Source organism: Oncorhynchus mykiss, chromosome 13 (genome assembly GCF_013265735.2).
Source record: "Oncorhynchus mykiss isolate Arlee chromosome 13, USDA_OmykA_1.1, whole genome shotgun sequence".
Taxonomy (NCBI): domain Eukaryota; kingdom Metazoa; phylum Chordata; class Actinopteri; order Salmoniformes; family Salmonidae; genus Oncorhynchus; species Oncorhynchus mykiss.
The window spans coordinates 36,304,081-36,331,855 of NC_048577.1; the positions used below are offsets into that span (position 1 = coordinate 36,304,081).

Here is a 27,775-nt window from a genome sequence, read left to right on the forward strand (position 1 = left end):
TTTGTTCCTGAAAATACTACACTGTTTTAGATGTCAAGCTTCTGGGTATGTTGCAGCAGTATGTAGGAGGGGAGATTCCTACAGTGCCTTGCGAAAGTATTTGGCCCCCTTGACCTTTGCGACCTTTTGCCACATTTCAGGGTTCAAACAAAGATATAAAACTGTATTTTTTTGTGAAGAATCAACAACAAGTGGGACACAATCATGAAGTGGAACGACATTTATTGGATATTTCAAACTTTTTTAACAAATCAAAAACTGAAAAATTGGGCATGCAAAATTATTCAGCCCCTTTACTTTCAGTGCAGCAAACTCTCTCCAGAAGTTCAGTGAGGATCTCTGAATGATCCAATGTTGACCTAAAGGACTAATGATGATAAATACAATCCACCTGTGTGTAATCAAGTCTCCGTATAAATGCACCTGCACTGTGATAGTCTCAGAGGTCCGTTAAAAGCGCAGAGAGCATCATGAAGAACAAGGAACACACCAGGCAGGTCCGAGATACTGTTGTGAAGAAGTTTAAAGCCGGATTTGGATACAAAAATATTTCCCAAGCTTTAAACATCCCAAGGAGCACTGTGCAAGCGATAATATTGAAATGGAAGGAGTATCAGACCACTGCAAATCTACCAAGACCTGGCCGTCCCTCTAAACTTTCAGCTCATACAAGGAGAAGACTGATCAGAGATGCAGCCAAGAGGCCCATGATCACTCTGGATGAACTGCAGAGATCTACAGCTGAGGTGGGAGACTCTGTCCATAGGACAACAATCAGTCGTATATTGCACAAATCTGGCCTTTATGGAAGAGTGGCAAGAAGAAAGTAATTTCTTAAAGATATCCATAAAAAGTGTTGTTTAAAGATTGCCACAAGCCACCTGGGAGACACACCAAACATGTGGAAGAAGGTGCTCTGGTCAGATGAAACCAAAATTGATATTTTTGGCAACAATGCAAAACTTTATGTTTGGCGTAAAAGCAACACAGCTCATCACCCTGAACACACCATCCCCACTGTCAAACATGGTGGTGGCAGCATCATGGTTTGGGCCTGCTTTTCTTCAGCATGGACAGGGAAGATGATTAAAATTGATGGGAAGATGGATGGAGCCAAATACAGGACCATTCTGGAAAAAAACCTGATGGAGTCTGCAAAAGACCTGAGACTGGGACGGAGATTTGTCTTCCAACAAGACAATGATCCAAAACATAAAGCAAAATCTACAATGGAATGGTTCAAAAATAAACATATCCAGGTGTTAGAATGGCCAAGTCAAAGTCCAGACCTGAATCCAATCGAGAATCTGTGGAAAGAACTGAAAACTGCTGTTCACAAATGCTCTCCATCCAACCTCACTGAGCTTAAGCTGTTTTGTAACGAGGAATGGGAAAAAATGTCAGTCTCTCGATGTGCAAAACTGATAGAGACATACCCCAAGCGACTTACAGCTGTAATCGCAGCAAAAGGTGGCGCTACAAAGTATTAACTTAAGGGGGCTGAATAATTTTGCACGCCCAATTTTTCAGTTTTTGATTTGTTAAAAAAGTTTGAAATATCCAATAAATGTTGTTCCACTTCATGATTGTGTCCCACTTGTTGTTGATTCTTCACAAAAAAATACAGTTTTATATCTTTATGTTTGAAGCCTGAAATGTGGCAAAAGGTCGCAAAGTTCAAGGGGGCCGAATACTTTCGCAAGGCACTGTAGATGTGAGAAGTGTGCAGGAGGGCATGAGATGAAGGAATGTGGTTTTACAGGTGGTGTTGAGTGGTAGTGTTCTCTTCTCTCCGACCGTTGGACAGGAGCAGGATTAGACAGGGTTAAAAAGTGGAATGGGGTAGGTAGTGTTTGTTTTTTTTAGAGAGAGAAAGGGCTAATAGTTGGTAGGGTAATTTTCCTTTTTCCCAATTTTGTATTACTGCTGTGAATGGCCTCACACACCAGTACAGTAGGTGGTGGTTTCTGCCCATAAAAATTGGATGCGCTCCGCCAACCAAATCCTTTAGAAGAAAAATAAGACTTTGCACCTGCCCCTCTGGAAATCCTGGGGATGTTCCTCTACTCAGCTAACATATGGAATTGTTTTAAGATGGTCATACCAAGGATAATTTAGCTATCTGATGTAGAATTTAAGGACCCCTTTTAGGTATCAAAAATAAATATAATAAAATGATTTGAGGAAACATTGAATTAGGAACACCCCCCTATCCACATCGATTTAACAGTAGTGGAGAGGGTAGTAAGTTTTAAGTTCCTCGGCGTACACATCACAGACAAACTGAATTGGTCCACCCACACAGACAGCAGCAGCAGCGCCTCTTCAACCTCGGGAGGCTGAAGAAATTTGGCTTGTCACCAAAAGCACTCACAAACTTCTACAGATGCACAATCGAGAGCATCCTGTCGGGCTGTATCACCGCCTGGTACGGCAACTGCTCCGCCCACAACCGTAAGGCTCTCCAGAGGGTAGTGAGGTCTGTACAACGCATCACCGGGGGCAAACTACCTGCCCTCCAGGACACCTACACCACCCGATGTCACAGGAAGGCCATAAAGATCATCAAAGACAACAACCACCCGAGCCACTGCCTGTTCACCCCGCTATCATCCAGAAGGCGAGGTCAGCACAGGTGCATCAAAGCTGGGACCGAGAGACTGAAAAACAGCTTCTATCTCAAGGCCATCAGACTGTTAAACAGCCACCACTAACATTGAGTGGCTGCTGCCAACACACTGACTCAACTCCAGCCACTTTAATAATGGGAATTTATGTAAAATATATCACTAGCCACTTTAAACAATGCTACTTAATATAATGTTTACATACCCTACATTATTTATCTCATATGTATACGTATAAACTGTACTCTATATCATCTACTGCATCTTTATGTAATACATGTATCACTAGCCACTTTAAACTATGCCACTTTGTTTACATACTCATCTCATATGTATATACTGTACTCGATACCATCTACTGCATCTTGCCTATGCCGCTCTGTACCATCACTCACTCATATATCTTTATGTACATATTCTTTATCCCTTTACACTTGTGTGTATAAGGTAGTAGTTTTGGAATTGTTAGCTAGATTACTCGTTGGTTATTACTGCATTGTCGGAACTAGAAGCACAAGCATTTCGCTACACTCGCATTAACATCTGCTAACCATGTGTATGTGACAAATAAAATTTGATTTGATTCGAATTTGGCCTGCTATTGTTATTGGCCCATTGAAACGCATTGAATAACAGATTCATACCTGGAAAAACAGATGTTGAAAAAATCTAAACAAAGTTTGTTTTTAAATGTCTGGGCTGCCTTCAGACAAGTATTGTGTGGCTTGTGGGAATCCTAGATTCCATTTTAAATTATAGTCGAGACACATTATCTTCACACATTTGAAATGCTTTTTACTAGCAGCTGCAACTCAATAATTAGCTATGCCTATTGCCACAAGCACTGCCCAAATTGCTGGCTTCCCAAATAGCCATAGGCCTATGCACGTGTGATTTGAAACAATAAAGCTCTCTGGTAAAGTTTTTTTAATTATTTTATTTAGACAGGGGTAGTTATATACTTTTGGCAAAACACCAATGTACTTTAGGGGTTAGCCAGCATCTTAGCAGTGCACTGTACACCTGCCAATTAAACTTTTTAATTCGCAATTGTCTGAAACCGGAGATCTGTATATAATTACGAGATGCTCATGTTACGGGTGGGTGAAGCGGCAACCGAGCGCTGAGCAACAGCTACAAAGGCAGCGGAGTGGAAATCCTGCACATGCGCAGAAATCTCCGTATCTTTATCCATGGCAAATCGTGTTTGTACTGGTTTGCACAATGTGTTATTGATACTCATTCAATTACAAACATGATGTTATATATAAAAGCAAAACGCAAAAGCAGATCATTTTTTCAAAAATGTTTCTTAGCAGAGTGAAATTGCTAAAAAAAAAAAAAGACAGAAAAATGGATGAGTGATTTCACTTTTTAAAAATCAACATAGTAAAACCAATAATCTAACCAAAAAGCCACTCATTCCCAAAACACATTAAATGTAACATTGACATATTTTAACATACAGCATAAATTGGGCACCAGCACCATTAACTAAAACATAATTCACTCATGACATCCCATGTGGCTGTTTATTACAGGTATTGGCTTTGACCTTTTTGTAATACAGTGTGAATACCTGAGTTTAGTGTCATAACGCAAGTAAACCATGGCAGTAGAAGCAAGCAGTTAGGTTCCATAATAACATACTACAACCAGTTTGTTTGTGAAAGAGGCCTGTGGGCAAGTGTGCAGTGAGTGGTATGTGCAGTGGTGTGTGCAGTGATGTGTGCAGTGCAATTTCATGAAACAACAACAGAGCATAACAGTCTTTGTCTTTAAAGTTTGGTTTGGGGTCTCTGAACTATACCTGGCCTTATTCTGGGAATGACGTCACACTTTGTGGGTAAATTGGGGTCCTGGAGGCCCTGCCATAATTTGGACGGATACCAAAATGTTGGATAAGGCAGTTTTAATGCTTTGGTTTTTACATGATATATAGAATACCATCACTACAGTGTAATATCAACAAACGTATTTCACTGACAGTAGAGTTAGCACACTTTATCACGACGGTGGAGAGGGTCCGCCTCACCAACCCCCTCTGTGTCACTACATTGCATCTCTCTTATAAACCCCTGAGTTTTGCTGATTGTGATTGGTCAAGAGTCCCTCAAGAGTTCCCACGGTAGGTCACATTGGTGAAAGTGGTGGTGGCTCCTTTGTACAAGGGGTTGTTAGCCTGGAAAATAGAAACAAATAGAGGACATGTCATCTTGACATGGATAAATATTCTTGCCAGTCATATTTTCTCCATCAGATGGCAGCTTTGTCTTAAAAGCTTAGTCGGACTCACCGTATCCCACTTGGCCTTGGCCCTCTCCTCCTCAAACTTGGCGAACTCTCGGCGGTCGTGGATGGTGACCAGCAGCTTCCAGATGAGCAGGCCAGCCAGACCCAGAAACAAGATGGCCCCCGCCACCGCCATGAGAACCACCAGGATATCAGGCCCTTTAGGGCAGTCTGAAAGAGAGAGAAGAAAACAGGAGGAGAGAGAAGAGAGAGGATATTTGTGTCGGCAATATGATATTTGTGTAGGGGACTAGCATTAATGCACCTCACTCTTGCTTTGGGTTTGTCTTTGTTCCTCTTGGGTGCGTGTCAGAGGGGAGAAGACTACCAGGAGTGGCAGGGCTGAGTGCTATTATCAGCTTTAGAGAACCATTCTGCCCTCTCTGTACCTGCTCTACTCTCTAGTGGTGCCTCCCAGCCACAAAGACAAAGACTGACATGGCACCCAGGAACACACTATTCTTATCCAGGGAGAAAAAAATCGACTCCTCCTACAGCTCCCGGCTTTAGTCCTATGCACACATAGTAATGCACATTATTTCTACACACACAATTATTCTCTAGATAACTAAAGGAATTCACTCTCATCCAGATCCTGCCAAACGCATATCATATGCTGTACATACGAGCACAGAACTCCGACCCATTCACACGGATGGACACACTCACCAGGCTCCATGACATACAGGATGGACTTTCCGCTGGCATCCTCGTAGTACTGGAAGCGCTCTACACAGTCATTCTCATCCTTATAGGTGCAGTTCACAGCATTCTTCTCATAGAAGACTGGGGTGAAAGAGAGTTAGATCCAAGTGGAGGATAAGGAGAGCGAGAGAGGAGATGAGGAGCCGGAGGTTAATTATATTTATTTCGCAGCACATAGTGAAATCAATGGACACATAACATTAAATATACAGACAAACAAATACAATATAAACAGCAGTGTCCACAGGAATTAGACCTCTAAACCAGGGATGAATAAACCAGTCTGTGCCAAAACGGCACAGTCCTACCGCATATTGAGAGAGCTAATAGCAGCTGGGATGAAGGAGAGTTTTGATCTATTAGTTTTAAACCTTTGGAGCCTGTATCTGTGCTCTAAGGGAATCACACAGAAATGTATCAAACGGGGGATGCTAGGAGTCTCAGAATGGATGGCTCCTTGCGTATGATTCATGTATGTTGCTGGCGAGAAAGGTCAGTTACTGTAAGTTCATACCAAGGATCCTGCTGCCTGGTTTCACAATGTTACTCAGCCTGTTCTGGTTCTTTAGGTTTAGATTACCGAATCAGCAGATCATACTGAATGTTAAAGTGGAATTCAATGAATGAGCTCTAGAGAATGGTCATCAGCGTCATATCCACCCTGAAACTGCAGAGTTTCCTCAGGGAGAACAAGCTCTGATACTGTAGAGAAATTGGGACCTCAATGTGGGTTGTTAACACCCAGTTTATATCACATGTTTTGAACTACTTAAAGGAACAATTAGGGTTAAGTGCTTTGCTCAAGGGCACATTGACAAATATCTCACGTAGTCGGCTCAGTGATTCAAACCAGCAACCTTCCAGGTACTGGCCCAGCCCACCAGTCTACCTGCCACTCACATCATAGGAATATGTGAGAACATCAAGAACTTTAACACGCACTGTAAATAATGCAACCTGTTGCTTGGAGAGCATGTTGAACTCACAACAAGGGAACATTGTGTAATAGTTCTTACCTAGTTCTTCCACCTTCTGAATTTCATCCCTGCAGATTCGGCCACAGCTTTTCTCCTCAAAGAGACGGCCTCTCTTGAAGTGCTTACATTCAACACATTCCCTGCAGATACAACACAATGTTAATGCATCATCATCATCATCATCATCACCAACTTCATCAGAATCATCCTCCTTTTCCTCCTCTTCCTTATTGCATCACCATTTCCTCATCACCCCTATCACATCTACTCATACAGTATCTGTGTGTAGGCAGTTATACTGCCCCCTGTATTTACTCACTTCTTGATGCTGCAGGCATCAGGGCAGGTTGGACACCTCTCACAAGTGGCCCCGTAGGCCCCTGGCTGGGTGCACTCACAGGCCCCACACACACACTGGCCCCGGCCGCTGCACAGCAGGCCCATGCTGGACATGCAGGTGTCTGTCCGGGTTGTGCAGTTACAGTTCTCCCCCATCCAGTCAGAGCCACACTTGCAGAAGCCACAGTCACATTTCCCATGGCCTGGCAGAGACACAGAGAGTGAGGATGGGCCATTTTATATGGACATTTTATGTCTAACTTAGAGACAGTAATAATGTATATTTTGTACATCACCTTATCAGTACTGGACAAACCCATGTGTGCAATTACAACCCTGGCCTGGAATGTTTTGGATTTCTAAGCACTGTGTATGTGAGTGGTTGTGCACGTGTTTTTGCCAGATTGTATCTATACTTAACTAAAATAGAAACCCAACATGTAAAGTGTTGGTCCCATGTTTCATGAGCTGAAATAAAAGATCCCAGAAATGTTCCATATGCACAAAAAGCTTATTTCTCTCAAATGTTGTGCACAAATGTGTTAACATCCCTGTAAGTGAGCATTTCTCCTTTGCCAAGATAATCCATCCACTTGACAGGTGTGGCATATCAAGAAGCTAATTAAACAGCATGACGATTACACAGGTGCACCTTGTCTGGGGACAATAAAAGGCCACTCTAAAATGTGCAGTTTTTCACTCAACACAATATCACAGATGTCTCAAGTTTTGAGGGAGCGTACAATTGGCATGCTGACTACAGGAATGTCTACCATAAGCCGTCTCCAATGTTGTTTTGGAGAATTTGGCAGTACGTCCAGCCGCAGACTACGTGTATGGCGTTGTGTGGGTGTTGTAATGGGTTACAGAGTTAATGTTTACAGTTAATTAACTAAGCTGGATCTAAAGATATTTTCTTTAGAGTTATTTACATATGGAATTGTATTAGAATTCGTGTGTTGGAGATTGAGAGAACTACGTAGATATTTCTGTTGTATTGGTTAGTATTGGATTACGCCATTGACGGCAAGTTCCAGAATGCCTTGTGACAGGAAGTAGAGAGAGAACGCGCCAGTTATGTACAAGTGACAAGTGATTATCCTGAGTTTCGCTAGCAACTTTCTTTTATTGTTTTGTAGAATCTGAAGTTGTTAAATGTAACGTGAACAAGTAGTATTACTAGAAGAAGCTTTCATTTCAAACCCGACGTCCCGAGTCATTACTTTGAAGATAGTTATTCTACAGTGGGTGAGCGGTGTCAACATTGTGAAAAGAGTGCCCAATGGTGATGATGGAATTAGGACATGGGAAGGCATAAACTACGGACAATGAACACAATCAATGTCAATTTTAATGCACAGAAATAACGTGACGAGATCCCGAGGCCCATTGTTTTTAAGGTGTCTTGTGACCAACAGATGCATATCTGTATTCTCAGTCATGTGAAATCCATAGATGAGGTTCTAATGAATTCATTTCAATTGACTGATTTCCTCATATGAACTGTAACTCAGTCAAATCTTTGAAATTGTTGCATGTTGTGTTTCCATTTTTGTTCAGTGTAATTGTCAGCAATTCTGCATGTGTTTGTCTCTGTATTCATGAGTGTATTGAGAGCATGGGCAGGCGGGCAGGCACATGTGTGATGAGTCCATATTGAGTAATAATTCCCAGAACATTAAGTCATCAAATCATGACCAGACAGTGCAGACAATGGCAGGATAAGCGCCCTTCTTAATGAAGCAAACTGGTAATCCATCCCACTCATCCCCTCCCAACACTGGGACAATCCCTGGGATGTGATGACCACTCCCTGGAGCCTCCACAATATCTCTCAGACCAGCCAGCAAAATTGAGAAATGATTGTATGATTGCCCTCAGACAGTCAAACAGGCTGAAGGTTAATGCAACAGGGCTGGGCAATGAATGACGAAGAGCAGAGACAAACTGAGTCACTGTCTCAGAGCTCAGCTGGGTTAGAGTGACCGCTGGAAACTGAACAGAGGTCTGTAAACTGTGAAAACAGGCCCTCAGAGACATGGGCATTGTTGTTTTCAGGTGAAACCACCTCCGTCAGCTAAATTCCCCAGTTCCCACGCCCTATCTGACTCTGTCATCACTGTGAGATAAGTGAGTGTGTGTGTGTTTGTAATGAAAGAGGCAGCTATAGGTATAAAAAGTCGCTTTACTGTCTTGCAGGCACATAATCTGTCTGAGTTGAGCTGGTTAACGTTTTACAGTATGTATCCCACAAACAGAGCACGAACCCAACTGAATGGGACACATTCAACACATAGTAAAGAAAGTCCCGGTTTTCCTCTCTTAAAAACGTTCTAGAGTTTGGCTAATGCTCCTTATACTCTACCTCATCCGTACAGTGAGTTCATGCTTGTGCCTTGTTCTCTCTACTGTACTTGTTGTAGGGTCGAGTCAGAGACATGGGAAGGAGTTTCTAGGCATACATCCCAAATGGCACCCTATTCCCTACACAGTGCACTACTTTTGACATGAGCCCTATGGGCCCTGGTCAGAAGTAGTGCACTATACAGGGAATAGGGTGCCATTTGGCATGCATTTCTAAATAATCTGCCTCGGTCTGAGATGGCACTCTAATCCTCCAATTTATCAAGTCGTAAACATGAACTACAGAGACACATAAACATGGAGGAGGGAGGACAGAGCGAATGAGAGCGAAGCGGTGGAGGAAGTCATAGACATAAATATAAAGAAAGAGAGAGAGAGAGAGAGAGAGAGAGGGAGAGAAAAAGAGCACGAGAGAGCGAGAGGGGGTACTGTAAACACACCGATGAGAGAATAATACAAAATAAAAAAAAGAGAGGAGATGAGTGGGAGTATTTGTGATGGAGGTTAACTTTAAAAGAGGGAGAAAGAGAGGATAGAAAGAGAGAGGGCAGGGTGCCAGAGGAATGCTAACTTTCCTGTTCTCTCTTGCCTGTTTGTGTGCCCTGGGGATGTGCTTGCTGACTCCTGCTCCACAGCCCCAGCCCCAGCCCCAGCTCCAGCCCCAGCCCCAGCCCCAGCCCCAGCCCCAGCCCCAGCCCCAGCTCCAGCCCCAGCCCCAGCCCCAGCCCCAGCCCCAACCCCAGCCCCAGCTCCAGCCCCAACCCCAGCCCCAACCCCATCTCCAACCCCATCTCCAACCCCAGCCCCAACCCCAGCCCCAACCCCAGCCCCAGCTCCAGCCCCAGCTCCAGAGCGAAGGGAAAAATACAGGCCCTCCGGGGGATGTGGGAGGGCCTGGGGTTGGGAGGACGGGATGGAGGAGACTCAAATTGAGCTGGGCCCAGGGACTCCTATACTATACTGTTCGTCACACAGCAATGACATAATGCCAACAAGACTCCAGAGACACAGGCTGACTAAGTTGAGTCTCCTTCACTGTGCTCTACTCACTAAATATGGAGTTCTGAACTGTTGCATTTCTGTGCCAACCATAGACAAGAGTACATCTCAATGACTAAGACCACAATCCCACAAACAACATATTTTCCACTGACGAAACCATAGATAATGCTGAGTTAAGACAGTAATTACTGTTTTAACCTAATATAACCCACTCCCAAGTCCTGACTTCGCCCTAAGCACCATACATAACATTTCACACACAGCGTACATTTCACTCAAAAAAGCCAACTTAACCAATTGCTTAATCAGCATTATTTTGTGAATTAAAGGAAAATAAATGTAGCTAATGTGTGAAGGTTTGTTCATTCAACAAACTTTGCTCACATTGAGCTGAATGTATATGAACTTGTTGAGACGAATTCCAAGTTAATGTTTTCCTTTGGAGTAAAATTACAAATATGTTTGCTAAAAACCACACCCATCGTTATTATATTTCCCAGCATGCTCTATTGCAGGTTGCTTTTCAGAATTGTTTGTTTCAATATCTATGTTTTTGCATGTACAATGATTGGTTGACTAATCTTATGGTACACAAACATAAAAAACATACATTTTTCAAAACTAATCCAATCTGTTTGTAGTTGGACTTTTTGTACCCGTTACTGAGATGGCTGTCACAGTTTATTAGATTTAGGTAGTCTCAATAATCAATATTTTCTACCCCTGTCAGTCATTCTTAATGCAGGTTGTGGGTGATTGAAAATTCCAATTGTTGGATATCCTCACTCTAGATGGATTTCAATAGACATTACACATCATAATGTGACTTGCAGGCTTGATGTGGCCTGTGCACCAGGGGTTTCAGACCACTGCGTTAGGGTGTAACTAGGCCCTCAAAAGAAAGGCCTGATGATATATGTAATATACTGTCGTGAAGAGTTTCATTTTACACTGGGGAAATATGCAGATAAAGTAGAATAGAATGTATGTTGGTTCAGCTATATGCCCAAATATTGAGCAAACTCACAATCCTTTTGCAGCTGGTTGCCTTAGATACGTTGAATTTTAAAAAATGATTCCGGTGCACATTACACTTCTTGTTCAGCCCACGGGCCCTTTTTATAGTGCCTTCCCAAAGGGCCAGACTGCTTAGGTTAAGAGATGCTGTCTCACATGACTCAGACCCCCCCTGCCTTCCCGTCTAAATCCCTGTGGAGGCATGCTATGGCTGGGTGAGGGGAGAGAGGGGCGAGGAAAAGTCTGGACAACGTGAAAACAAACATGTGAGGCGGTTGACCATGGGAACATCCTCATTCCTAGGTCGAAAAGACTCAGGGCTACGCTGGGAACTAATGGCAACCATCTACTTGACAACAAAGGTCTTATGGAGGGAATCAAACAGTGCATTTTCAGTAAAATTACAATAATAGACTACATAGCTCTTTCCCTGAAAGAGTAACAGACATAACCTCTCTACAGGTATCCAGTACCTCTCATTCTTTCAGAGATTACAACAGCGATTGGCCAATCTGACTTTAACCTCTGTTACCATAAGCAAAGTCCCGGTTGTCTAATAAAGCTCAGTCATATCCCTAAGGGAACGGCTGTGGTTAAAACACAGAGTTATAGCTACAGCCAACACATACCGTACCAGTCAAAAGTTTGGACACACCTACTCATTCAAGGGTCTTTCTTTATTTTTTGCTATTTTCTACATTGTAGAATAAGACGTGAAATGAGACATGAAATAACATATGGAATCATGTAGTAACCAAAGAAAGTGTTAAATAAAAATATATTTTATATTTGAGATTCTTCAATGTAGCCACCATTTGACTGGATGACAGCTTTGCACACTTTTGGCATTCCCTCAACCAGCTTCACCTGGAATGCTTTTCCAACAGTCTTGAAGGAGTTCCCACATATGCTGAGCACTTGTTGGCTGCTTTTCCATCACTCTGCGGTCCAACTCATCCCGAACCATCTCAATTGGGTTGAGGTCGGGTGATTGTGTAGGCCAGGTCATCTGATGCAGCACTCCATCACTCTCCTTCTTGGTCAAATAGCCCTTACACAGCCTGGAGGTATGTTGGGTCATTGTCCTGTTGAAAAACAAATGATAGTCCCACTAAGCGCAAACCAGATGGGATGGCGTATAGCTGCAGAATGCTGTGGTAGCCATGCTGGTTAAGGTTGCCTTGAATTCTAAATAAATCAGACAGTGTCACCAGCAAAGTACCATAACACCTCCTCCATGCTTCACGGTGACATGGTGGTTGGAACCAAAAATCTCACATTTGGACTCATCAGACCAAAGGACAGATTTCCACTGGTCTAATGTCCATTGCTCGTGTTTCTTGGCCCAGGCAAGTCTCTTCTTCTTATTGGTGTCCTTTAGTAGTGTATCTTTGCAGCAATTCGACCATGAAGGCCTGATTCATGTAGTCTCCTCGAACAGTTGATGTTGAGATGTGCCTGTTACTTGAGCTGCAATCTGAGATGCAGTTAACTATAATGGACTTATTCTCTGCAGCAGAGGTATACTCTGGATCTTCCTTTCCTGTGGCGGTATTCATGAGAGCCAGATTCATAATATCGCTTAATGGTTTTTGCGACTGCACTTGAAGAAACTTTAAACTTTCTTGAAATGTTCCAGATTGACTGACCTTCATGTCTTAAAGTAATGATGGACTGTTGTTTCTCTTATTTGAGCTGTTCTTGCCATAATACGGACTTGGTCTTTTACCAAATAGGGCTATCTTCTGTATACCACCCCTACCTTGTCACAACACAACTGATTGGCTATAACTCATTAAGAAGGAAAGAAATTCCACAAATTAACTTTTAATACTGTCATGTATTGTCATGTTGTGTCTTGTTTCTGTCCTTTCCCTTCACCCTGTCTCCCTCTGCTGGTCGTTATTAGGTTACCTTTTCTCCCCCTCTTTCCCCCAGCTGTTCCTTGTCTCCTCCTAACTACCTCGTCACCCCTTTTCCCACCTGTTCCCTTTTTCCCTCTGATTAGTCCTCTATATCTCTCTCTGTTTTTGTTCCTGTCTTTGTCGGATTCTCGTTTGTGTTACTCATGCCTGAACCAGACTATCGTCGTGTTTGCTGCAACCTTGTCCTGTCCTGTCGGAATCTGCCTGTCCATCTGAGCCTACGTGTGTTTCGTCATTAAAGAAACTCTGTTTTGTTAATTCGCCTTTGGGTCCTCATTCACGCACCTGACAGAAGAATCTGACCAAGAATGGACCCAGCGACTTCGGATCCTCTCCACTCAGCCGTCGAGATCCAGGGAGCGATGCTAAGCAGACACGAGCAGGAATTGTCTGCTGCTCGACATGCCGTTGAGACCCTGGCCACCCAAGTCTCCAACCTCACAGAACAGGTTCACCATCTCCGCCTCGATCCACCGGCCACTTCCAGGGCTTTCGAATCTCCGGAGCCCAGAATCAATAACCCGCCGTGTTACTCTGGGGAGCCCACTGAATGCCGCTCGTTCCTCACCCAGTGTGATATTGTGTTTTCTCTCCAGCCCAACACTTACTCCAGGAGCACTGCTCGTGTCGCCTACGTCATATCTCTCCTTACTGGACGGGCTCGTGAGTGGGGCACGGCAATCTGGGAGGCAAGGGCTGAGTGTACTAACCAGTATCAGGACTTTAAGGAGGAGATGATACGGGTTTTTGATCGATCTGTTTTTGGGGAGGAGGCTTCCAGGGCCCTGTCTTCCCTATGTCAAGGTAATCGATCCATAACAGACTCTATTGAGTTTCGCACTCTTGCTGCCTCCAGTGGCTGGAACGAGCCGGCTTTGCTCGCTCGTTTTCTGGAGGGTCTCCGCGCAGAGGTAAAGGATGATATTCTCTCCCGGGAGGTTCCTTCCAGCGTGGATTCCTTGATTGAACTCGCTATTCGCATTGAGCGACGGGTTGATCTTCGTCACCGAGCTCGTGGAAAGGAGCTCGCGTTCTCCGTTGCCCCCCTCTCCGCATCACTACCATCTTCCTCTGCCGGCTCGGGTGCTGAGCCTATGCAGCTGGGAGGTATCCGCATCTCGACTAAGGAGAGGGAACGGAGAATCACCAACCGCCTCTGTCTCTATTGCGGTTCTGCTGGTCATTTTGTCACTTCATGTCCAGTAAAAGCCAGAGCTCATCAGTAAGCGGAGGGCTACTGGTGAGCGCTACTACTCCTGTCTCTCCTTCAAGATCCTGCACTACCTTGTCGGTCCATCTACGCTGGACCGGTTCGTCAGCTTCCTGCAGTGCCTTAATAGACTCTGGGGCGGAGGGCTGTTTTATGGACGAGACCTGGGCTCGGGAACATGACATTCCTCTCAGACAGTTAAGGGAGTCCACGGCCTTGTTCGCCCTGGATGGTAGTCCTCTCCCCAGGATTCAGCGTGAGACGCTACCTTTAACCCTCACTGTTTCTGGTAATCATAGCGAAACCATTTCTTTTTTAATTTTTCGTTCACCTTTTACACCTGTTGTTTTGGGCCATCCCTGGCTAGTTTGTCATAATCCTTCCATTAATTGGTCTAGTAATTCTATCCTCTCCTGGAACGTCTCTTGTCATGTGAAATGTTTAATGTCTGCTATCCCTCCTGTTTCCTCTGTCTCTTCTTCACAGGAGGAGCCTGGTGATTTGACAGGGGTGCCGGAGGAATATCACGATCTGCGCACGGTGTTCAGTCGGTCCAGGGCCACCTCTCTTCCCCCACACCGGTCGTATGATTGTAGTATTGATCTCCTTCCGGGAACCACTCCCCCCCGGGGTAGACTATACTCTCTGTCGGCTCCCGAACGTAAGGCTCTCGAAGATTATTTGTCTGTAGCTCTTGCCGCCGGTACCATAGTCCCCTCCTCCTCTCCCGCCGGAGCGGGGTTTTTTTTTGTTAAGAAGAAGGACGGGTCCCTGCGCCCCTGCATAGATTATCGAGGGCTGAATGACATAACAGTGAAGAATCGTTATCCGCTTCCTCTTATGTCTTCAGCCTTCGAGATCCTGCAGGGAACCAGGTTTTTCACTAAGTTGGACCTTCGTAACGCTTACCATCTCGTGCGCATCAGGGAGGGGGACGAGTGGAAGACGGCGTTTAACACTCCGTTAGGGCACTTTGAATACCGGGTTCTTCCTTTCGGCCTCGCTAACGCTCCAGCTGTCTTTCAGGCATTAGTCAATGATGTCCTGAGAGACATGCTGAACATCTTTGTTTTCGTTTACCTTGACGATATCCTGATTTTTTTCACCGTCACTCCAGATTCATGTTCAGCACGTTCGACGTGTCCTCCAGCGCCTTTTAGAGAATTGTCTTTTTGTGAAGGCTGAGAAGTGCTCTTTTCATGCCTCCTCCGTCACATTTCTCGGTTCTGTTATTTCCGCTGAAGGCATTAAGATGGATCCCGCTAAGGTCCAAGCTGTCATTGATTGGCCCGTCCCTAAGTCACGCGTCGAGCTGCAGCGCTTTCTCGGCTTCGCGAACTTCTATCGTCGTTTCATCCGTAATTTCGGTCAGGTGGCAGCTCCTCTCACAGCCCTTACTTCTGTCAAGACGTGCTTTAAGTGGTCCGTTTCCGCCCAGGGAGCTTTTGATCTCCTCAAGAATCGTTTTACATCCGCACCTATCCTTGTTACACCTGACGTCACTAGACAGTTCGTTGTCGAGGTTGACGCGTCAGAGGTGGGCGTGGGAGCCATTCTTTCTCAGCGCTCCCTCTCTGACGACAAGGTCCACCCTTGCGCGTATTTTTCTCATCGCCTGTCGCCGTCGGAATGTAACTATGATGTGGGAAACCGCGAACTGCTCGCCATCCGCTTAGCCCTAGGCGAATGGCGACAGTGGTTGGAGGGGGCGACCGTTCCTTTTGTCGTTTGGACTGACCATAGGAACCTTGAGTACATCCGTTCTGCCAAACGACTTAATGCGCGTCAGGCGCGCTGGGCGCTGTTTTTCGCTCGTTTCGAGTTCGTGATTTCTTATCGTCCGGGCTCTAAGAACACCAAGCCTGATGCTTTATCTCGTCTCTTCAGTTCTTCAGTAGCCTCCACTGACCCCGAGGGGATTCTCCCTGAGGGGCGTGTTGTCGGGTTGACTGTCTGGGGAATTGAGAGGCAGGTAAAGCAAGCACTCACTCAAACTCCGTCGCCGCGCGCTTGTCCTAGGAACCTTCTTTTCGTTCCCGTTCCTACTCGTCTGGTCGTTCTTCAGTGGGCTCACTCTGCCAAGTTAGCCGGCCATCCTGGCGTTCGGGGTACGCTTGCTTCCATTCGCCAGCGTTTTTGGTGGCCCACCCGGGAGCATGACACGCGTCGCTTCGTGGCTGCTTGTTCGGTCTGCGCGCAGACTAAGTCCGGTAACTCCCCTCCTGCCGGCCGTCTCAGGCCGCTTCCCATTCCCTCTCGACCGTGGTCTCACATCGCCTTAGATTTTGTCACCGGACTGCCTTCGTCAGCGGGGAAGACTGTTATTCTTACGGTTGTCGACAGGTTCTCTAAGGCGGCTCATTTTATTCCCCTTGCTAAGCTTCCTTCTGCTAAAGAGACGGCACAAATCATCATCGAGAATGTTTTCAGAATTCATGGCCTTCCGTCAGACGTCGTTTCGGACAGAGGTCCGCAATTCACGTCTCAATTTTGGAGGGAGTTTTGCCGTTTGATTGGGGCTTCCGTCAGTCTCTCTTCCGGCTTTCACCCCCAGTCTAACGGTCAAGCAGAACGGGCCAATCAGACTATTGGTCGCATCTTACGCAGTCTTTCTTTTCGCAACCCTGCGTCTTGGTCAGAACAGCTCCCCTGGGCAGAATACGCCCACAACTCGCTTCCTTCGTCTGCGACCGGGCTATCTCCTTTTCAGAGTAGCCTCGGGTACCAGCCTCCGCTGTTCTCATCTCAGTTCGCCGAGTCCAGCGTCCCCTCCGCTCAGGCTTTTGTCCAACGTTGCGAGCGCACCTGGAAGAGGGTCAGGTCTGCACTTTGCCGTTATAGGGCGCAGACTGTGAGATCTGCTAATAAGCGTAGAACTAAGAGTCCTAGATATTGTCGCGGTCAGAGAGTTTGGCTCTCCACTCAGAACCTTCCCCTTAAGACCGCTTCTCGCAAGTTGACCCCGCGGTTCATTGGTCCGTTCCGTATTTCTCGGATCATTAATCCTGTCGCAGTGCGACTTCTTCTTCCGCGATATCTTCGTCGCGTCCACCCGGTCTTCCATGTCTCCTGTGTCAAGCCCGTTCTTCGCGCCCCCGCTCGTCTTCCCCCCCCCCCCCCATCCTTGTCGAGGGCGCACCCATCTACAGGGTCCGTAGGATTTTGGACATGCGTCCTCGGGGCCGTGGTCATCAGTACCTAGTAGATTGGGAGGGGTACGGTCCTGAGGAGAGGAGTTGGGTTCCCTCTCGGGACGTGCTGGACCGTGCGCTGATCGATGATTTCCTCCGTTGCCGCCAGGTTTCCTCCTCGAGTGCGCCAGGAGGCGCTCGGTGAGTGGGGGGGTACTGTCATGTATTGTCATGTTGTGTCTTGTTTCTGTCCTTTCCCTTCACCCTGTCTCCCTCTGCTGGTCGTTATTAGGTTACCTTTTCTCCCCCTCTTTCCCCCAGCTGTTCCTTGTCTCCTCCTAACTACCTCGTCACCCCTTTTCCCACCTGTTCCCTTTTTCCCTCTGATTAGTCCTCTATATCTCTCTCTGTTTTTGTTCCTGTCTTTGTCGGATTCTCGTTTGTGTTACTCATGCCTGAACCAGACTATCGTCGTGTTTGCTGCAACCTTGTCCTGTCCTGTCGGAATCTGCCTGTCCATCTGAGCCTACGTGTGTTTCGTCATTAAAGAAACTCTGTTTTGTTAATTCGCCTTTGGGTCCTCATTCACGCACCTGACAAATACGGCACACCTGTTTAATTTAAATTCATTCCAGGTGACTACCTCATGAAGCTGGTTGAGATAATTCCAAGAGTGTGCTAAGCTGTCATGAAGACAAAGGGTCTCTACTTTGAAGAATTTCAAATTCAAATCTCAAACACTTTTTTTTGGTTACTACATTATTCCATGTATGTTATTTCATAGTTTTGATGTCTTCACTATTATTCTACAATGTAGAAAATAGTTTTTAAAAATAAAGAAAAACCCTGGAATGAGTAGGTGTGTCCAAACTCTTGAATGTCACTGTAAACGCAGCAACGGCACCATGACTCATCTGTTACGCAGCAACATTCAATTATCCAATGACAAGACTTATTACAATGCTTCTACTTTGATTTTGCAACTGGTGTGCTTGTGCAGGCATGCAGTAGGGAGAGATGATCAGTGATGACACCTCATACTTCATTCCCAAGAGTGGTTAGAAGATTGATAGAATCAGTGAGTGCTGTGAGCTCGTTTACTATGCTAAAATGATCATGGGAGAAGACGTGGTTTTGATTTGAATAATCTGAATAACTTCTTCTCGTGAGTAAGTATATTGTAAACATGTTCCGTTTCCTTCGAATGTTTTCACCTTCATAATACAATCTAAGTGTAAGAGCAGACGAGCTATATCAATTGGAGCTACAGTACAGTAAGCATAGTGGATTTGAGCAAATGTTAAAGGTCAAAGACATTGACCAATGGTGAACCACTGCATTCTCTGTTTATTTCTACATAACATTGTGTAGTCTTGGTCTATTTCAAAGCCAACAACGTTCAATATATGGCATATAATAAGAATGTGGGGTAACACCTTATTTTACAGCCTGGTTTAAGCCGGTATTTATCTACTATTTACAGTGGCAAGAAAAAGTATGTGAACCCTTTGGAATTACCTGGATTTCTGCACAAATTGGTCATCAAATTTGACCTGATCTTCATCTAAGTCACAACAATAGATAAACATAGGGTGCTTAAACTGATAACACACAAATTATTGTATTTTTCTTGTCTATATTGAATACATCATTTAATCATTCACAGTGTAGGTTGGAAAAAATATGTGAACCCCTAGGCCAATGACTTCTACAAAAGCTAATTGGAGTCAGGAGTCAGCTAACCTGGAGTCCAATCAATGAGACGAGATTGGAGATGTTGGTTAGAGCTGCCCTGCCCTATAAAAACACTCACAAAATTTAAGTTTGCTATTAACAAGAAGAATTGCCTGATGTGAACCATGCCTCGAACAAAATAGATCTCAGAAGACCTAAGATTAAGAATTGTTGACTGCATAAAGCTGGAAAGTATCTCTAAAAGCCTTGATGTTCATCAGTCCACAGTAAGACAAGTTGTCTATAAATGGAGAAAGTTCAGCACCGTTGCTACTCTCCCTAGGAGTGGCCATCCTGCAAAGATGACTGCCAGAGCACAGCACAAAATGCTCAATGAGGTTAAGAAGAATCCTAGAGTGTCAGCTAAAGACTTACAGAAATCTCTGGAACATGCTAACATCTCTGTTGACGAGTCTACGATACGTAAAACACTAAACAAGAATGGTGTTCATGGCAGGACACCACGGAAGAAGCCACTGCTGCCCAAAAAAAAACATTCATGCACGTCTGAAGTTTGCAAAAGTGCACCTGGATGTTCCACAGCACTACTGGCAAAGTATTCTGTGGACAGATTAGACTACAGTTGAGTTGTTTGGAAGGAACACACAACACTATGTGTGGCAAAAGAAAAGTCACATTACACCAACACCCAACTGTAAAGTATGGTGGAGGGAGCATCATGGTTTGGGGCTGCTTTGCTGCCTCGGGGCCTGGACAGCTTGTTATCATCAACGGAAAAATGAATTTGCAAGTTTATCAAGACATTTTGCAGGAGAATGTTAGGCTATCTGTCCGGTAATTGAAGCTCAACAGAAGTTGGGTGACGCAACAGGACAACAACCCAAAACACAGAAGTAAATCAACAGTAGAATGGCTTCAACAGAAGAAAATACGCCTTCTGGAGTGGCCCAGTACTGACCTCAACCCGATTTGAGATGCTGTGGCATAACCCAAGAGAGTAGGTCACATCAGACATCCCAAGAATATTGCTGAACTGAAACAGTTTTGTAAAGAGGAACGGTCCAAAATTCCTCCTGACCGTTGTGCAGGTCTGATCCACAACCACAGAAAAAGTTTGGTTGAGGTTATTTCTGCCAACGGAGGGACAACCAGTTATTAAATCCAGGGGTCACATTCTTTTTCCAACCTGCACTGTGAATGTTTACACGGTGTGTTCAATAAAGACATGAAAATGTATAATTGTTTGTGTGTTATTAGTTTAATCAGACTGTGTTTGTCTATTGTTGTGACCTAGATGAAGATCTGATCAAATTGTATGACCATTTTATGCAGAAATCCAGGTATTTCCAAAGGGTTCACATAGTTAATGCCATATACCGTGGCAAGAACAACGAAGAAACTGTGGTAACAATGGATCAACTACGATTAAAGCCAAGCTAATCATCGACTGGGTTAAATTAACCGTAAAAGAGAAAGTACTGGATAAGGGTCAACTGAGGCATTGTGGACATGTTCTATGGAAACCCCCTCTATCCTGCTAAAACCATAAGTCTGCCAAAAAACCTAACCCTAAAGGAAACACAGACAAGGAATGTTACAAAAACAACGTGTGTTGATGAGTTAAGCTTCAAAACTCAGCAGAAAGGAACATGTAGGGGTCTAAGGCACTACATCGCAGTGCTAGCTGTGCCACTAGAGATTCTGGTTCGAGTCTAGGCTCTGTCGACCGGGAGACCCATGAGGCGGTGCACAATTGGCCCAGTGCCGTCCGGGTTAGGGGAGGTTTTGGCCGGCCAGGATGTCCTTGTCCCATCACGCTCTAGCGACTCCTGTGACAGGCCGGGCGCATGCACGCTGACACGGTCGCCAGGTGTACGATGTTTCCTCCGACACATTGGTGCGGCTGGCTTCCGGGTTAAGCGGGCATTGTGTCAAGAAGCAGTGCGGCTTGACTGGGTCGTGTTTCGGAGGATGCACGGCTCTCGACCTTCGCCTCTCCCAAGTCCGTATGGCAGTTGCAGCGATGGGAAAAGACTGTATAACTACCATTTGGATACCACGAAATTGGGGGGAAAAAGGGGTAAAAAAAAAAACACAAAAAGAAACCAACATTGCTGTCTCCTTGACAGACACCACAGTGGTCTATCCACTCACCTGAGCAGATCTCTCCTTTGAAGCGCAGGCAGTTGAAGTCGTCACATTCGCAGTACTTGCCCCACACCTTTCCAAAGCCACTAGTGTGGCAGGAGCATTGGCCACACACACAGTTGCCCCTCCCACTGCAGATGGGGTCATCAGGTTTGGGGCTACAGTTGCCCTGGTCTGAGGGCCTGTAGTCCCCGTCGGCACACTCACATCGGTCTCCCAGGCGCCCCGGGTGACACTGGCACACACCACACTCGTAGGTCCCATTTCCCTGGTTACAGAGAGGGCTCTCGGGCTGGGCTGTGGCCTCACAGTCACACCCGCAGGCGAAGTGGACCGTAACCTCCAGAGCGTCCTTGAAGCCCACAGGTTTAATGGTGAAGGTACGATTCTTCTCCTTAGGGCAGCCGCGTAACCTTGCCTCCACACTGAACGACACCTGGGGGGGAAAGGTGTGTGTGATACAGCAGGTTACATTTGAACTGTGCAGTAAGAACAGAGCATTATTCCTATACCTAAGATCTGACACTAGGCCAGCATTTATCATCCAGATGGTGAGTGGTACAGGTACTGACTGTGTCTCCGATCTTAAGCCCGGAGCAGGACTTGAGTCCCTGGATGAGCTCTCCGTTGAGGCAGGTGGCGTTGAAGGACAGAGCCAGCTCCTCTGGAACACCCAGCAACTCCAATTCCACCTTGGAACGGATCCTCTACTCCACAGGTCAGGGGTCAATGGGCAGAGGTCAGAAAGAACTCAATCAGAAACATAAACGATTCAGAAAACCTCTACTCTTAGTCTCTGTGGAAATGGATACAGTGTGTATATACAGCGTTCTATCTGTCACGCATGGGCTCGTGGGAAGTCAAATAGACTGTTTGAGAATTTAAGGGGGGCTGAACTCACTCCTTTAGCCTCGCTTTCCACGTCCTCATTAAGAAATGCTAGAAGCAATGAGAGTTTGAAGTGGGAGCGTTATGTTCACTAATGTTGTGTGTTCCTCTTGAAATATCTCAAACAGCCAATGTACGTGACGAATGGATTAGCAGCGCATGACGCAGCATGACCAGCTCAAGGCCTTTCCTGCTTCTAGAGTATCTGTATTTTTTATGACTGTTGTGTTGGTGATGTTTGCTCCTGTCCTTTCAACATAACATTGGCTACGAGGCGCTGCATGCTAATGGGTAGTTCTGTTGTCTGTAAATGGCCGGGCTGTAGGCTGATTCTGCAGCTACGATTGGATAGAGCACACTCAGCGCGGCTGTTTCTCAGTGTATGATAATTCTCCCCTCGGTGTTACCAACTCGCGTTAATGGTAAAGTGGGCATGACTGGGCGTGATTGAAATCAAAACCCAACTCTCACATATACGGCTGTCTCTTACCTCGTAAGCATCCAGGATGAGTTGGATCACATTCCCAGAGTCATCCGACAGCGTTCCAACCGTGGTGCCAGGAATCAGCTGGCTGTAGTTCTGAGGAAAGAGGTTCCAAGGGGGCATAATCGGTATTGTACCATAATCCTACACCTAGTAACCCCGGTGACTCTGGTAACAGTCAGGTGTACTCACCTGGTAGAGGGGCATCACATTGTTGGTCACAGCGAAAATGAGGTTGATGTTGTTCTCAGACATCTTCTCTGTGATCAGAGCCAGAGAGGGGTAGTCCTGAAGGAGGAGACCGTCATTATCATTACGTTTCTCTTGTGATAACAGACGAATAGAACTCCAACACAAACTCCCGGACACACACCACTCACCAGGGTTGACGACTTGTCATAGTTGTTGTCTCTGTCGATGTGACAATGTCCATCATTGGGCTGCACTAGACCAGCCAGCCGGCCGTCCAGGGCTATGTGTGTCGTAGCATCGGTAGTGAACACCAACAGGTGGGAGGCATCCCCACGCCAGCCTATCTTGTCCTAGTGACAGAGGGAGGGAGAGAGAGGGGAAGAAGAGGAGAGAAGAGAAACGGTATGTAATTCAAGTTTGCGTGCTGTTTTCTAAACCACTGAGTGTGTGTGTGTGTCTGTATGTCTCTAGGTGTGTGCGTACACGCGTGTGTATTTACAGTTGAAGTCAGAAGTTTACATACACTTATGTTGGAGTCATTAAAACTCGTTTTCAACCACTCCACACATTTCTTGTTAACAAACTATAGTTTTGGCAAGTCGGTTAGGACATCTACTTTGTGCTTGACACAAGTCATTTTTCCAACAATTGTTTACAGACAGATTATTTCACTTATAATTCACTGTATCACAATTCCAGTGGGTCAGAAGTTTACATACACTAAGTTGACTGTGCCATTAAACAGCTTGGAAAATTCCATAAAATGATGTAATGGCTTTAGAAGCTTCTGATAGGCTAATTGACATAATTTGAGTCAATTGGAGGTGTACCTGTTGATGTATTTCAAGGCCTACCTTCAAACTTAGTGCCTCTTTGCTTGATATCATGGGATAATCAAAACAAATCAGCCAAGACCTCGTAAAGAAAATTGTAGACCTCCACAAGTCTGGTTCAGCAAGGAAGAAGCCACTGCTCCAAAATCGCCATAAAAAATCCAGACTACGGTTTGAAACTGCACATGGGGACAAAGATCGTACTTTTTGGAGAAATGTCCTCTGGTCTAATGCACAAAAATGGAACTGTTTGGCCATAATGACCATCGTTATGTTTGGAGGAAAAAGGGGGAGGATTGCAAGCTGAAGAACACCATTCCAACCCTGAAGCACGGGGGTGGCAGCATCATGTTGTGGGAGTGCTTTGCAGCAGGAGGGATTGGTGCACTTCACAAAATAGATGGCATCATGAGGACGGAAAATTATGTGGATATATTGAAGCAACATCTCAAGACATCCGTCAGGAAGTTAAAGCTTGATCGCAAATGGGTCTTCCAAATGGACAATGACCCCAAGCATACTTCCAAAGTTGTGAAAAGTGGCTTAAGGACAACAAAGCCAAGGTATTGGAGTGGCCATCACAAAGCCCTGACCTCAATCCTATAGAAAATTTGTGGGCAGAACTGAAAAAGTGTGTGCAAGTAAGGAGGCCTAGAAACCTGACTCAGTTACACCAGCTCTGTCAGGAGGAATGGTCCAAAATTCACCCAACTTATTGTGGGAAGCTTGTGGATGGCTACCTGAAACGTTTGACCCAAGTTTAACCATTTAAAGGCAATGCTACCAAATACCAATTGAGTGTATGTAAACTTCTGACCCACTGGGAATGTGATGAAAGAAATAAAAGCTGAACTAAATCATTCTCTACTATTTTTCTGACATTTCACATTCTTAAAATAAAGTGGTGATCCTAACTGACCTAAGACAGGGAACATTTTTACTAGGATTAAATGTCAGGAATTGTGAAAAACTGAGTTTAAATGTATTTAGCTAAGGTGTATGTAAACTTCTGACTTCAACTGTATCACCTTGCACACCACTGCCTGTATGACCGCGTCGAAGCCTCCCTCTGGAGAGTCTCTGTTACGAGACACCTGCTGCTTCGCCACCTCCTCGGTGAAGCGCTCCACCTGCTTGGTCAGAGACAGCACGTGCTTGTAGCCAAACTGAGGCAGGCACCGCGTCTGGATCCTACACATCACACCCCGTGCCATGCCGAAAACAGGCAAATTGACAAAAAAGGTGGCGAAAGACAGAGAAAGAAAGATAAATACATTGCTGTTAGACACGATTTGACAGCTATTAACAAAGACACATCCTGAGGAAGTTTGAGCTTCAACACAGAATATCAACCTTTTTCAGAATCAAAATCTTCCACTCTGAACAATCTCCTCCTCCTCTCCCTCCTCCTCCACCTCTCTGTCCCCTCCACCCCCCACTCACCCATAGCAAGGGTTACTGATTGCTTCCTCAGGGTAGGTGTACATATATGGGGACAGGGGCTTGTCCACAAAGGCCCCAAAGCCCATACGCAGGTTGCTGGTGGTGCGGCCCATGGCTGCAGCCAGCTGGTTGCCCAGGGAGCGCAGGCGGGCCAAGTCGTCCTTCATGGAGTAGGAGAGGTCCATCAGATAGTACAGGTCAACTGGGTAGTCCTCCACCTGCTTCACTGTCACTGTGAAACGCCTGGCATCATCTGAGAGAGAGAGAGAGAGAGAGGTCAAAATCAGGTAGAGTACAAAGGATTAAAATGAGGTGTTTGAATTTGTGAGAGAGGAGAGGCGAAAGATGTACTTCAATGTACTTTAGATGAGTTGTGAAGCCAGTGTATATGGGTGTTTGTATGTAAGCTTATGCTGTGTTAGTGTACCTGGTCTCAGAGTGAGGCTGAGTTTCTGGGGTCTGATCTGGGTGACGTCGTCAGCAGCCCCCGATGCCTTGTCACTGAGGGGCGTGTTTTCTTGCACACTGAGGGTACTGAAGGGGAACTCTAGCTCCCCCTTCGTACACCCCCCATCCAACAGGTTCTGCTTCAGGTCACAACGGGACACACTGGAGCCCCCTTGGCCAAACTCCTGAACCCAGGAAGACAACACACACACTGGTGAGAGTAACACTTCCCAATGAGACAACCAGTGATCAATTTGTTAAAAAAGTGCATCTAAATGCAATACAATGGAAGGTGGGTTCAGTAGATGAATACAGTTTTTGGACAGTGACACATTTTTTGTTGTTTTGACTCTGTACTCCAGAAGTTTGGATTTGAAATGATGCAATGACTATGGTATTAAAGTGCAGCATGTCACCTTTAAGTTGAGGGTATTTTCATCCATATAGGGTGAACCATTTAGAAATGACACCACTTTTTGTACTTAGTCTCCCAGGGGTATACTTACTTCCTTAAAGCACCAAGCACAGCTAGGGTGGATAGCCAAACACTGTCTGCAGGTGCTCACCCCTCGAGAAGTGCAGATGTTTGAGCCTGAAGTACACACCAACATAAACATGAATGAATCGGTAGGGGGTCCAGTAGTGGGAATCAAAGAAGCTATATATGGACACTTGAATAGGAATCACATACGTATGCTATGTGCTGTATGGAGACTTTTAGATTGATTCTTTATTAGCTTTTGAGTGTTTCTGACAATGTTATTCTACTTGCTGTTTTGCCCAGTAATTGTGTCTCACGACGTTTCTCCATACTGACTCTGCATTTAAAGACACTTCTTCAACTTTTCTCACTACTTCAGTAGTTAGTTGGGCCACAGACGGTTGCGTATCTCTACCACACACTCTCATTTCTCTCTCTCCTGGTTCCTCCTCCTCTGCAGGCTCTACTTCTCTCCTCTTCTGTTACGCCATACTGCTTGCTACTCAAGCCTGTGCTGTCACGCACGGTGTTTTGTAAAACAGCTGTCATGCAGGCAATTCGATGCTAGTGAAAGAGGCACACGCTGCAGGAATTTCCACCACTGTACGACGCTACATTGTGTCATGTTGACGCTGCTCAATAAGTCTCTGATGTTAAACATTACGTCTTGCAACAGTTGGTTAAAACCTGATTGCAGTCATATCATTTTTTTTCAATGAGATGTATACGCGTCTGTTCGATGTGTTGAGGTTTAATTATGTGTTAGATATCCTTTTCTATTATTATTATTATTAGGCTATTCGCTATTGTGCATGTTGAAGTGATCGCTTGTCTATATAGCACTGTTTCTATAAGAACAGGAGGCCAAAATAAATACTATGTGAAAGTGTTATCTTATGATGCAAAGGTGTGGCCTGTACAAATATGAGCGCACTCTGGCACAACGTCTCGCGAATTAGCGATACCTTCTAAGGAATCAACATGCCCAATGTTCCATTCCGGTAGCGCAATACAGTGCCATACAGTTTATTGTTTTAGCAAATAGAATCGTAAAAAAAACTATCGTTTGGTGAGTTTTCCTGGAACTTAAGACGTATTACTTATTAAAAACATAGGATAAAACAAAAGTATGATTAAAATTCTAGCCGGCGTTCTAGAATAGAAAATGTATTTTAGAATGGCAGAGGAAAACTTATTACATACAAATTATTAAATGAAAAAGAAAATACTTACCAAGAACTTCAGAAGAAGCTAATAATAAACCAGAAAATATCCATAGACGGTCTAAAAAAGTTCCCATGTTGGAGAGACGGGTTAGGACTGACTGCTTGACTTTCTCTGCCTGCTCCACCTCCTGTATTAGTAGCCTGATCTCAAACCAGTGGATCACCAATTAGAATGCTTTTCCTCATTCTTGCAAAATGCAATGCTGATTATGATTCAGAGAGGCTCTGACACGTTTAGGCTACTGTATAGAAACGTAACTGTACGACATAATATATAGATGAGAGTGTGGATATGCATTATATTAAAGAATATTCTCCACGTGTCAGTGGCATAGATATGTCTGTCACT

General features: G+C 45.1%; 1 protein-coding gene across 1 annotated transcript; it reads right to left on the minus strand.

Annotated features, from left to right (window-relative positions):
• Positions 1-3,544: 3,544 nt before the first annotated feature.
• On the minus strand, positions 3,545-27,588 carry LOC110486231 (integrin beta-3). Its single transcript, XM_021557675.2, has 15 exons — positions 27,434-27,588; positions 26,226-26,311; positions 25,700-25,904; positions 25,273-25,525; positions 24,858-25,020; positions 23,185-23,346; positions 22,997-23,092; positions 22,811-22,900; positions 22,005-22,139; positions 21,439-21,868; positions 6,921-7,143; positions 6,641-6,741; positions 5,589-5,705; positions 4,924-5,090; positions 3,545-4,809 (listed from the first exon to the last, which is right to left on the minus strand). The coding sequence occupies exons 1-15, from the start codon at positions 27,498-27,500 to the stop codon at positions 4,741-4,743; spliced, it is 2,364 nt and encodes a 787-aa protein (XP_021413350.2). The 5' UTR covers positions 27,501-27,588; the 3' UTR covers positions 3,545-4,740.
• Between the last annotated feature and the right edge of the window lie 187 nt (positions 27,589-27,775).

Bases quoted from the DNA above. Each gene is read 5' to 3' on its own strand.
- LOC110486231 (XM_021557675.2), bottom strand. From the start codon at position 27,500: ATGGGAACTTTTTTAGACCGTCTATGGATATTTTCTGGTTTATTATTA. The intron at 25,021-25,272 runs GTGAGTGGGGGG...TGTGATGTGTAG, and splicing joins ATCAGTAACCCTTGCTATGG to GATCCAGACGCGGTGCCTGC. The intron at 23,093-23,184 runs GTGAGTGGTGTG...CTCCTCCTTCAG, and splicing joins ATGACAAGTCGTCAACCCTG to GACTACCCCTCTCTGGCTCT.